The 13,452-nt window shown below is 47.2% G+C and overlaps 1 protein-coding gene across 1 annotated transcript in view; it reads right to left on the bottom strand.

Annotated features, from left to right (window-relative positions):
* PCNX2 (pecanex 2) overlaps positions 1-13,452 on the bottom strand; it is a 1,017,260-nt gene that overhangs the window by 852,638 nt on the left and 151,170 nt on the right. The window contains exon 3 of the mRNA XM_030194986.1: positions 9,202-9,319. Coding sequence (XP_030050846.1) covers positions 9,202-9,319 — 118 coding nt within the window. The remainder of the gene's footprint in view (positions 1-9,201; positions 9,320-13,452) is intronic.

Here is a 13,452-nt window from a genome sequence, read left to right as displayed (position 1 = left end):
GTATCAGCAGCACAAATTCAGGGGAGAAAAACTCACCCTGTACCTCCGCCCCCACATTGGGGGAAGCGGAGGCAATAGCTCCTCTAGAAACCTCGAAGCGAGGCGTCCCCCTGCACTCAGACCCCTCCGCAACTGCGAGGGTTGAGTCACGCGGCGCCTCCAAGATGGTGCCCGCTGCCAACTCCGTCGGGCGGGAAGACTCGCCACCCGCCATGCTCGTGCCAGCATTAGCAACTAGGCAGCATGAACTGCAAAGCCCCGCTGCTGATCTGCGTTTCCCACAGTGGAAGCAGCGCTTAACCCCTTCAGCAGCCGTCAAATACAGAAAACAAAATGGGGCCTTTGCGCCAAAACTTACCCCGCACAGAGCGCTGTCCGCAGGAACCTCGCCGGAGGAGCTGGGCACCACTCTCACCTCAGGAGACCGAGTCAAATGAGCTTCGGTCAAGCTGCACTGAACCAGGAGCTCTGGAGAAAGCCTCAGAAATCGCCAAGCTAAGAAAGTGAGCCTCTCTCTTTTCTGTTTTTTGTTTTTTTTTTTACTGTGAGGAAAGTTAGAGGCAGGCAGTCACAGAGGAACTCCGGGAGCAGGGCCATGCCTAGGGTCTCTGGTGCCCCCCTGCAGACTATCAGTTGGTGCCCCCCCCCCCCCCCCCGTGTGGCACAAGATGCAAAGGAAATAGCAGCTGAAAGATGGAGTGCATCTTTGTGGGATTGCTAAACAAATAGAGGGTTTACAACCACTTAGCTTTTCGTGCTTTCATGTTCACGAAATTAGTAATTAAATCTTTCATGTAAAAAAAATGGAAGCGGTGCAAAGAAAAGCTACGAGAATGGTATGGGATTTGCGTTCCAAGACGTATGAGGAGAGACTTGCTGACCTGAACATGTATACCCTGGAGGAACGGAGGAACAGGGGTGATATGAAACAGACGTTCAAATATTTGAAAGATATTAATCCGCAAACAAATCTTTTCCAGAGATGGAAAGGCGGTAGAACAAGAGGACATGAAATGAGATTGAAGGGGGGCAGACTCAAGAAAAATGTCAGGAAGTATTTTTTCACAGAGAGTGGTGGATGCATGGAATGCCCTTCCGCGGGAGGTGGTGGAGAAAAAACGGTAACGGAATTCAAATATGCGTGGGATATACATAAAGGAATCCTGTGCAGAAGGAATGGATCCTCAGAAGCTTAGCCAAAATTGGGTGGTGGAGCCGGTGGGGGGAAGAGGGGTTGGTGGTGGGAAGGCGAAGATAGTGGTGGGCAGACTTATACAGTCTGTGCCAGATCCAGTGGTGGGAGGCGGGACTGGTGGTTGGGAGGCGGGGAATAGTGCTGGGCAGACTTATATGGTCTGTGCCAGAGCCGGTGGTGGGAGGCGGGGCTGGTGGTTGGGAGGAGGGGATAGTGCTGGCCAGACTTATACGGTATGTGCCCTGAAAAAGGCAGGTACAAATCAAGGTAAAGTATACACATGAGTTTATCTTGTTGGGCAGACTGGGTCTTTTTCTGCCGTCATCTACTATGTTACTATGATATCTAACTGGGCACATATATCATTCTCAATAGCAATCATGGCAAGGCTTACAAGCCTTTCTTGCGAAATACTTGATCGCAAATAATCCTATATAATAATTCTCACCTCCAACAGGATGTGCCTGGGACCGTGCCTCCCTCGGAGGTGGTCTGCTAGGCAGGCAGGCAGGCACTGACGTCAGTGACAGCTGATACCAAAGCAAGGGGAGGAGTAGGTAAACACACGGAGCGTGTTTCCCTACTCTGCCCCCTGTGTTACAGCCCACTGCACCCCACTTCCGCAACCCAGTCAACCCCCCCCCTTCTCAGTGAAAACCGTCCCCCGTCGCCTTCCAGTACCTGTGCTGAAGGGGGACCCCAACCCCCGTCAGCCGAAGTCCTGTGCTGGCCTTCGCGCCGTTGCTTCTTCAATGATCATCGGTTCAAGTTCCTCTGCGTGCGTCTGATGTCAGATGCACGCAGAGCAACTTGGACACAAAATCATTGAAGAAGCAACACCTCGAAGGCCAGCACAGGACTTCTGATGACGGGGGCTGGGGTCCCCCTTCAGCACAGGTACTGGACGGCGGCGGGGGACGGTTTTCGCCGAGAAGGGGGGGTCGACTGGGTAACGGAAAGGGGGGGGGGGAAATGGAGGAACGGCAGAGTCTGGAACAGCGAGGAAGGGAGGGTGGGGGATGGCCTTGCTAGCGCCTGTTTCCTTCCCTTTTGAAACTGGCATTTTTTACTAGTTTTTTATGATTTTTAACCGTGAAAATGATCGCTCACCACTTGCCACACTGGAAGGAATTGTCAGCAATATTCTTAGAAACAAATTGCTATACATTGCAAGTCACTTAACCCTCCATTGCCCCATGTAAGCCGCATCGAGCCTGCCATGAGTGGGAAAGCGCAGGGTACAAATGTAACAAAAAAAAAATAAGATAGCAGATGTAAATTCTCAAAGTGGACATATTCCAAACACTAAAATGAAAATAAAATGATTTTTCTCTACCTTTGCTGTCTGGTGACTTTCTTTTTCTGATCATTGATAAGTCTCTGACTCTAAAGTTTAGCAATTTCATTAAAGCAAAATATATTTTCACATAAGTACATAAGTAGTGCCATACTGGGAAAGACCAAAGGTCCATCTAGCCCAGCATCCTGTCACCGACAGTGGCCAATCCAGGTCAAGGGCACCTGGCACGCTCCCCAAACGTAAAAACATTCCAGACAAGTTATACCTAAAAATGCGGAATTTTTCCAAGTCCATTTAATAGCGGTCTATGGACTTGTCCTTTAGGAATCTATCTAACCCCTTTTTAAACTCCGTTAAGCTAACCGCCCGTACCACGTTCTCCGGCAACGAATTCCAGAGTCTAATTACACGTTGGGTGAAGAAAAATTTTCTCCGATTCGTTTTAAATTTACCACACTGTAGCTTCAACTCATGCCCTCTAGTCCTAGTATTTTTGGATAGCGTTAACAGTCGCTTCACATCCACCCGATCCATTCCACTCATTATTTTATACACTTCTATCATATCTCCCCTCAGCCGTCTCTTCTCCAAGCTGAAAAGCCCTAGCCTTCTCAGCCTCTCTTCATAGGAAAGTCGTCCCATCCCCACTATCATTTTCGTCGCCCTTCGCTGTACCTTTTCCAATTCTACTATATCTTTTTTGAGATACGGAGACCAGTACTGAACACAATACTCCAGGTGCAGTCGCACCATGGAGCGATACAACGGCATTATAACATCCGCACACCTGGACTCCATACCCTTCCTAATAACACCCAACATTCTATTCGCTTTCCTAGCCGCAGCAGCACACTGAGCAGAAGGTTTCAGCGTATCATCGACGACGACACCCAGATCCCTTTCTTGATCCGTAACTCCTAACGCGGAACCTTGCAAGACGTAGCTATAATTCGGGTTCCTCTTACCCACATGCATCACTTTGCACTTGTCAACATTGAACTTCATCTGCCACTTGCACGCCCATTCTCCCAGTCTCGCAAGGTCCTCCTGTAATCGTTCACATTCCTCCTGCGACTTGACGACCCTGAATAATTTTGTGTCATCGGCAAATTTAATTACCTCACTAGTTATTCCCATCTCTAGGTCATTTATAAATACATTAAAAAGCAACGGACCCAGCACAGACCCCTGCGGGACCCCACTAACTACCCTCCTCCACTGAGAATACTGGCCACGCAATCCTACTCTCTGCTTCCTATCTTTCAACCAGTTCTTAATCCATAATAATACCCTACCTCCGATTCCATGACTCTGCAATTTCTTCAGGAGTCTTTCGTGCGGCACTTTGTCAAACGCCTTCTGAAAATCCAGATATACAATATCAACCGGCTCCCCATTGTCCACATGTTTGCTTACCCCCTCAAAAAAATGCATTAGATTGGTGAGGCAAGACTTCCCTTCACTAAATCCGTGCTGACTTTGTCTCATCAGTCCATGTTTTTGTATATGCTCTGCAATTTTATTCTTAATAATAGCCTCCACCATCTTGCCCGGCACCGACGTCAGACTCACCGGTCTATAATTTCCCGGATCTCCTCTGGAACCCTTCTTAAAAATCGGAGTAACATTGGCTACCCTCCAGTCTTCCGGTACTACACTCGATTTTAGGGACAGATTGCATATTTCTAACAGTAGCTCCGCAAGTTCATTTTTTAGTTCTATTAATACTCTGGGATGAATACCATCAGGTCCCGGTGATTTACTACTCTTCAGCTTGCTGAACTGACCCATTACATCCTCCAAGGTTACAGAGAATTTGTTTAGTTTCTCCGACTCCCCCGCTTCAAATATTCTTTCCGGCACCGGTGTCCCCCCCAAATCCTCCTCGGTGAAGACCGAAGCAAAGAATTCATTTAATTTCCCCGCTACGGCTTTGTCCTCCTTGATCGCCCCTTTAACACCATTTTCGTCCAGCGGCCCAACCGACTCTTTGGCCGGTTTCCTGCTTTTAATGTATCAAAAAAATTTTTTACTATGTATTTTTGCTTCCAACGCTAATTTCTTCTCAAAGTCCTTTTTTGCCCTCCTTATCTCCGCTTTGCATTTGGCTTGGCATTCCTTATGATCTATCCTGTTACTTTCAGTTGGTTCTCTTCTCCACTTTCTGAAGGATTGTTTTTTGGCTCTAATGATTTCCTTTATCTTACTGTTTAGCCACGCCGGCTGACGTTTAGTCTTTTTTCCCTTTTTTCTAATACGTGGAATATATTTGTCCTGAACCTCCAGGATGGTGTTTTTAAACAGCATCCATGCCTGATGCAAGTTTTTTACTCTGCGAGCTGCTCCTTTCAGTCTTTTTTTCACCATTTTTCTCATTTTGTCGTAATCACCTTTTCTATAGTTAAACGCTAGCGTACTTGATTTCCTAGTTTCACTTCCTTCAATGCCAATATCAAAACCGATCATATTATGATCACTGTTATCAAGCGGCCCTCGTATCGTTACCCCCTGCACTAGATCATGAGCACCACTAAGGACTAAGTCTAGTATTTTTCCTTCTCTTGTCGGCTCCTGAACTAGCTGTTCCATGAAGCTGTCCTTGATTTCATCAAGAAATCTTATGTCCCTTGCGTGTACAGATGTTACATTAACCCAGTCTATATGCGGGTAATTGAAATCCCCCATTATTATTGTGTTGCCCAGTTTGTTTGCGTCCCTGATTTCCTTTAACATTTCCGCATCCGTCTGTTCGTCCTGGCCAGGCGGACGGTAGTACACTCCTATCACTATCCTTTTCCCCTTTGCACATGGAATTTCAATCCACAGTGATTCCAAGGAGTGTTTTGTTTCCAGCAGAATTTTCAATCTATTTGATTCAAGGCTCTCGTTAATATACAATGCTACCCCTCCACCAATCCGATTCACCCTATCACTACGATATAATTTGTACCCCGGTATGACAGTGTCCCACTGGTTATCCTCCTTCCACCAGGTCTCAGAGATGCCTATTATATCTAATTTTTCATTTAGTGCAATATATTCCAACTCCCCCACCTTATTTCTTAGGCTCCTGGCATTCGCATATAGACATTTCAAACTATGTTTGTTGTTCCTAAGTACATCATGCTTAGTACTTGACAGTATTAATTGGCAATCTTTTGTCTGATTTTTATTGTTATTTAAAGATACCCGATCTACTACAATCTCTTTTGCAACCTCACTATCAGGATACTCTATCTTCCCTGTTATGGTGATATCTTTGAAAGATACCTTATCCCGAACCATGCTCTTTTGAGCGACTGTCGGCCTTCCCCCCATTTCTAGTTTAAAAGCTGCTCTATCTCCTTCTTAAACGCCGATGCCAGCAGCCTGGTCCCACTCTGGTTAAGATGGAGCCCATCCTTTCGGAATAGGCTCCCCCTTCCCCAGAATTTTGCCCAGTTCCTAACAAATCTAAAGCCCTCCTCCCTGCACCATCGTCTCATCCACGCATTGAGACTCTGGAGCTCTGCCTGTCTCTTGGGCCCTGCGCGTGGCACCGGTAGCATTTCAGAAAATGCTACCCTGGAGGATCTGGATTTCAGCTTTCTACCTAAGAGCCTAAATTTTGCTTCCAGAACCTCTCTCCCACATTTTCCTATGTCATTAGTACCCACATGTACCAAGACAGCCGTCTCCTCCCCAGCACTATATAAAATCCTATCTAGGTGACGCGTGAGGTCCGCCACCTTCGCACCAGGCAGGCAAGTCACCAGGCGATCCTCACGTCCACCAGCCACCCAGCTATCTATATGCCTAATGATCGAATCACCAAGTACAACAGCTGTCCTAACCTTTCCCTCCCGGGCAACATTTGGAGATATATCCTCGGTGCGAAAGGATAATACATCCCCTGGTGGGCAGGTCCTGGCTACAGGAGTACTTCCTACTTCACCAGGGTGATGCTCTCCTTCTAGGAGACCTCCCTCCTCCAAGGTAGCACAGGGGCTACCTGACTGGAGGTGGGACTTCTCTACAACATCCCTGTAGGTCTCCTCTATGTACCTCTCTGTCTCCCTCAGCTCCATCAAGTCTGCTACTCTAGCCTCAAGAGAACGGACACGTTCTCTGAGAGCTAGGAGCTCTTTGCATCGGGCACACACATATGACACCTCACCAATTGGGAGATAATCATACATGTGACACTCAATGCAAAAGACTGGATAGCACCCCTCTCGCTGCTGGACTGCTGACTCCATCTTAGTGTTTTTTGAGTTTTTCCGTAATTTAAAACTTGCTAAAGTATTAAGGATATCAGCCTATCACTAACTTACAGTTCCTCCTTTAAACCCCAATCTTCAAGTTCCGAAAGCACAAGCAAAATTTGTTCACTTACCAGAGAAATATCCTCTTCTCCCAGAACTTATTAGAAGGAAAGCTTTCGGCGCGCGGCACCTTGAGCAGAGGCCCCGAGTGGATCGGAACGGACCTGGGAGTTACTCCGGCGAAGGCTCCGAGGATATGCAGATGAGCTGCAAGTCCTCCACGGCACCTGAGAAGGCAACCGGTGGGAGAGCTGGGCACCTCTCAACCAAGAAAAGGCTTACCAGGGGTTAGGCCGAAGCCAGCATTCCTCCCCCTGAGGGTCACCTGATCGTGGCTAAGAAGTACCTGGTACTCTTCCTATCCAAGGATAATGTTTTATATAAAAACAAACACCAAAAATAATCGGATTTTCACTTACCAGCTCTTCTACACTACACGTCAGCTAAACTTCCTTTTTGAAACTACTGTCGGAACCATCAGCCAATGAAATGGCTTTTAGCTGTAGCTATCCGGTTACCTGATAATTATGCACACATCATTGCAGTCATGCCCTCCTCTCGGTGTACATGCTCAGAAAACAAAAACTTTGAACCACTTACAGATTTTAACAATTACACTATTTAGTTTTTATTTCTCCCCAGTCTCACTTGCACACCTCCCTCCAAACCTGGCTGGATTTGAATGTTGTTCAAGCTCACCCTGAATGAGGAGTTCTTCCCACACCAAAGACATATATAGCACTGGTTGTATTCTTTGAAACAACTTCAGCAGAGCCTGCCTGCCTCAGTGAGCACTGCAGTCCCCATGACATGAAGAGGGGAGGGCAGGAGAGAGAGGAGAATTACAGCTTCAGGTAAAACATTTGCAAGTGAGCTGACCTCAGGAAAAAAGTGCCGGTAGGGCAAGCACCATGGCGGCGCCCCCCTGCGGTGCTTACCCCGCTTACCGTGTTGGCACGGCCCTGTCCGGGAGGAGGGGGAATGGGGTAAGGCAGGGACAGGGAAAACCAAGTATGCCTTTAAAGTGGGCACCACCAGCCACAATACCCCCCCCTGCTCTACTGGCAAAGCACAGGAGCCACCCCAGGCAGAAATCCAGGAGCTGAGAAAGCAACGTCCACACCTGCTGGGAGATAGAGCTATAGTGAAGGCAGAGGGGGCTGGGCGTCCAGAAACACCATGTGCTTTCAGTGTTCTCTATCTCCACCTGCTGATAGGCGGATACAACCCATCAGTTAATGGATTCATCTGCTGTTGATGACAAGGAAGAGGCCTTTTCCCTCCATTTTTTCATGTTTGTAACATGTGGAGGGGCATAATCGAAAGGGACGCCCAAGTTTTGCTGAGGATGTCCTCGCAAAACGTCCCGATGGAGGGGCAGGGAAACCCGTATTATCGAAACAAGATGGACGTCCATCTTTCATTTTGATAATACGGTCGGGGATGCCCAAATCCTGAAATTTAGGTCGTCCTTAGAGATGGTCGTTCCTAGACTTTGTCTTTTCTAATTTTCAGCGATAATGGAAACCAAGGACGCTCATCTCAGAAACGACCAAATGCAAGCCCTTTGGTCGTGGGAGGAGCCAGCATTCATAGTGCACTGGTCCCCCTGACATGCCAGGACACCAACTGGGCACCCTAGGGGGCACTGCAGTGGACTTCATAAATTGTTCCCAGGTACATAGCTCCCTTACATTGTGTGCTGAGCCCCCCCAAAACCCACTACCCACAACTGTACAACACTAACACAGCCCTTACGGGTGAAGGGGGGCACCTAGATGTGGGTACAGTTGGTTTGTGGTGGGTTTTGGAGGGCTCACATTTACCACCCACTAAAACTGCTCCAGGGACCTGCATACTGCTGTGATGGACCCGAGTATGACATTTGAGGCTGGCAAAAAATATTTTTTAAAATGTTTTTTTAGGTTGGGAGGGGGTTAGTGACCACTGACTGGGGGAGTAAGGAGAGGTCATCCCCGATTCTCTCCGGTGGTCATCTGGTCAGTTCGGGCACCTTTTTGTTCCTTGGTTGTAAAAAAAAACAGGACCAGGTAAAGTTGTCCAAGTGCTCGTCAGGGGTGCCCTTTTTCCATTATGGGTCGAGGACGTCCATGTATTAGGCACGCCCAAGTCCCGCCTTCGCTACACCTCAGACCCCCCCCCCCCCCCCCCGTGAACTTTGGTCGTCCCCGCGACGGAAAGCAGTTGGGGATGCCCAAAATCGACTTTCGACTATACTGATTTGGGCGACCCTGTGAGAAGGACGCCCATCTTCCGATTTGTGTCGAAAGATGGGTGTCCTTCTCTTTCGAAAATGAGTCTGATAGTGTTCATTTAACCCACAATATTTGCTCTATATCCAGCAACAAGTGAATAGTTAAATTCAATCACTGCATACTAACCAAAGAACCATAACAATGATGACAGTTTCTCTCTGGCCACTTAGAACTGCTTTGAAGCGGAGTTGACAAGTCTTGTTTGTTTGATTCTGGCCCAGTGTCATCATCTTCTGTATTATTGCTGTTTAAAGAGAAAAAAAACACTGATGTCAATATTCACATCAATTAGGTTCACATGTGTTTTATTACTGTACAAAGCTGTAATTTCTTAGTGAAATATATTGGTTGCCAGAGAATGTGGTGAGAAAGAAAAAGAGAGAGATTGACTTTCATCCTTAAGTTTTCTTGGGTTACTTTTTAGTTACCTGGGAAAAATCTCACTGTTTGAACTCATCCACATACAGCAGCTAAAGCTTGATGACTTAGAAAACATACCCAGAGGGAGAATCTGCATTTTATTGGTTTCCTCTACTAGCATCACTGGATGGCTGGTGTTCTTTGTCCCACTACAGGGACTGCACACACTTTTGACATACTGGTTATGCCTGCATTTTATTGGTTTCCTCTACTAGCATCACTGGATGGCTGGTGTTCTTTGTCCCACTACAGGGACTGCACACACTTTTGACATACTGGTTATGCCTGCATTTTATTGGTTTCCTCTACTAGCATCACTGGATGGCTGGTGTTCTTTGTCCCACTACAGGGACTGCACACACTTTTGACATACTGGTTATGCCTGACTGGATTTGCATGCGGGGTACTCTGTATTATTTTCTATATTTGCTAAGATGGGGAGGTCCCTATTAGCGTCTTATCGTGACCAACTGACTCTCCCTGTTTGATGGGGAGGACCATGTTTTGTCTGGATATTGCAAGGGGTGGGGATATTGCAAGGGGTGGGAGGAGGTGGAAGGGATAGGGAGAAGGGGCTATTTTGGTGTTTCACGTTGTATGCATTGTTTGTGACACGAATCATAAGATATGATTTGCCTAATCCTCCTATTGCCACTGGAAGACCGTGTTTGAAATCTTTATACTTACTTGGTGGTTCATAGATCGCCCACAGGGTGGGGGCTGGGCACTCATGGGGTTGGTACTCCAGCATATTTTATTCATTTCTACGTCCAACTTCCTGTGGGAACCTGGCTAAGTCCACACCCCTAAGAATTGTTTCTTGGAATGTTTTGGAAATATCCTCCCTGATTAAAAGATCTAAGATACTGATGCTCTTGCGGCACCACAAAGTAGCAAAAGACTGTCTCCAGGAAGCTAAACTGTCTGATGTGCAGCATCAAAAATTATGTTAGCAATGAGTGGGAGAATGGTTTTTCTCCTCGGTGCAGGCCATGCAAGGGGGTGTAGCAATCTTATGTTTCAATCTTTTTTATTGTAACAACCAAAACAATATAGCACGCAGTGACCATCCAACAATTCAAACATGTACGGATACAACAACTACGAAATTGCATTCTACTTGATTATCTTGCATCTGGTTACAACTTTTATTCTTTACCCTTCCCCTTCCCCCCACCCCCTCCCTTTCCCAAACTTCTCCTTAACTCTACCCCCCTTACTCCCCCATTAGCATAAGCATCTAAGCATCAGTCTCTCATTGTATTATTGTCCACACAGTCTCTAGAGGTTCAACAGGTGACTCCGGGCCGCTGGCGTAAGGGTCTGCCACAAGGGTGCCCAACACTGTTGGAATTTCTGCCCCGCTGCCGAGTCCAGGGTGTAATGTTCTTGGCGTTCCAGGCGCATTAGGTATAGCATCCTGACTCTCCATGCCTGCCGGGTGGGCGGATTCTTTATTATCCATTCTGCCAAGATCACTTGCTTGGCAACGATGGTGGCTTTCGACACAAATGTCGCGAATCCTTTGGGTCTAGACGCCCTTAGTCTCGGACATCCAAACAGCAGGGCAGCATCATATGTCCACTGTGAGCCCCATATCCTGGAGACATACATTAGCACATCTCTCCAAAATTTCTCCACTATCTTGCATCTCCAGAACATGTGTCCCAATGATGCCCCCTCTCCTCCGCACTTGGGGCAGGCGCCCCAAGGAGACACTCCCAAATGAAAAGCTCTTCGGGGGGCAATATACAGCCTCATCACAAATTTGTATTGTATTTCCCACTGACTCACTGCTTTGGATAAACGTCTGATGGATAGAATATGTGCTTTTACCTGCGCCTCCGTGACGTCAATCAATAAGTCCTCTTTCCACTTTTCTGCCAGTCGCGAGTAATCCACTTCCGCCGCTGTATCTCGGATATGCCTATGATGGTAAGCTAGGGGTACCTCCTGCTGCGCCCCCAGAGAAAATGCCGTCCCCAGCTCCTCTTGCACATCTTCTGCCAGCCATTCCCATGGCAGAGTTCCAATATAATGTTTGAGTTGCAAGTAATGAAATCTGTCTCTCTCCTCCAGACCATATTCCTTCTGCAGTTCTGTAAACGGCTTTATCGTTCCCTCCAAGGTGAGCACTTGCAACAGGTATTCCACTCCCTTTTGTCTCCATCTGTGGAATACCGCGTACAGGTTTCCAGGCGCAAAGTCTCTGTTTCCACAGATGGACCGGAACGGAGTCACCCTTGCGGGGAATTTGTGTAGCCGGCATATCCAAGCCCACGTCGCTTTAGCCGAAGTCATTATCCCTGAGTATTTCAGTACCTCTGGTATGGGTCCTCCTCCCACGTGCAAGTAGTTAGAGAAGTGCATTTGGGGTACCAATTGTGTCTCCAGTGCGGTATTAGAAAACTCCTCCGTCCCTCGGTACCAGTCATTTATATGCCGCATTCCACATGCCACTGTCAGTTGTCTCACACTTAGCAGACCAAGTCCTCCGTACTCCACTGGGATCGTCAAGGTGGACAATGGAAGGCGTGCTCTCTTCCCCTGCCAGAGAAATCTTTGCGTAATGTTATTCAATTTTCTCTCGTCTGTCTTTTTCAAGTATACTGGTATAGTCTGGAACACGTACAACCACTTGGGGGTTATGCACATATTGTAAAGGGCAATTCTTCCCATAAGCGTGATGGGCAGTGATCTCCACATGTTCAACTTCTCCTCCGTCTCTGCCAATAACCTCCTAACATTCTCCTTATATAGAGCTTCTAAATTTGCAGGTAACTGTATACCCAGATATGTGATTGGATCCTGGGTCCATTGCAAGGATGTGGGGCCTCTCCACCTGCCCCCCTCCCCCTCTTTCAATGGAAGTATAATTGATTTGTTATAATTTAATCTGAACCCAGAATGCATGCCATACTCCTCCACCTCTCTCAGTACTATTGCTAAGGAGGTATTAGGGTCTGTCAACGTCAGTAACAGGTCATCTGCATATGCGAGTACTTTCAAGGGCCTGCCCTGCATCTCCACTCCTTTTATGTCTTTATTACCGAGTAAGTGTTTTAATAATGGTTCCAATGCCAGTATGAATAGCAATGGTGAAAGCGGACAGCCCTGCCTGGTACCTCCACAGATGGGGAACTCTCTCTCCTTCCTGCCATTAACCATCACACTAGCCCTGGGCTCTGTATAGAGGACCTGGACCGCTCCCGCAAACCAGCCCCTTACCCCTATGTGTGCCAGCACCTGAAATAAAAACTCCCAACTCACCTGGTCAAAAGCCTTCTCTGCATCCAAGCTAACCACCCACGCCGGCACCTCTTTTCCTTTACATAGTGCCATCGCTAGTAACAATTTTCGTACATTATGGACTGCTCTTCGCTTTTTTATAAAGCCCACCTGTTCAGGTCCAATAATGCTAGGCAAACACCCCGCGAGACGCTCTGCTAAGATTTTCGCTAGGAGCTTTACTTCTACATTTAGTAGAGATATAGGCCTATATGACCCTGGCTGTTCTATCGGCTTCCCTAGTTTGGGAATTAGTGTCACTAAAGCTGTGTTAGCATAAGGTGGAAAACAGCCCTCCCCAAGCACTGCATCATAATAACTTAAAAGGTGTACTATTGCTTTGGGAGGAAGCAGTTTGTAATACTCGCCAGAAAGTCCATCTGGGCCTGGGGCTGATCTGAGTTTCAATGCTTTCACCGCTTGCTGCAGCTCCTTTATTGTCAACGGGGCATTTAGCATTTCTATTTGATGGTCTGTTAATCTGGGAAGTTGAGCTTCCTCAATATATTTTACCATTTCTGCCTTTTGGGGTGCCTGTTGTGTCCTGTATAATTTGGAGTAATATTCTGTGAATATTTGACCAATTTCCCCATGATCTCGTTTTAAATTGCCCGCTGCGTCTCGCAAGGTGGTCACTGCCCTGGGACCTCCCTGCGACCGAATTACTCT

Source organism: Microcaecilia unicolor, chromosome 3 (assembly GCF_901765095.1).
Source record: "Microcaecilia unicolor chromosome 3, aMicUni1.1, whole genome shotgun sequence".
Classification (NCBI taxonomy): domain Eukaryota; kingdom Metazoa; phylum Chordata; class Amphibia; order Gymnophiona; family Siphonopidae; genus Microcaecilia; species Microcaecilia unicolor.
Note: the sequence above shows the minus strand (reverse complement) of the source record. Positions and strands in the feature narration are given on the sequence as shown.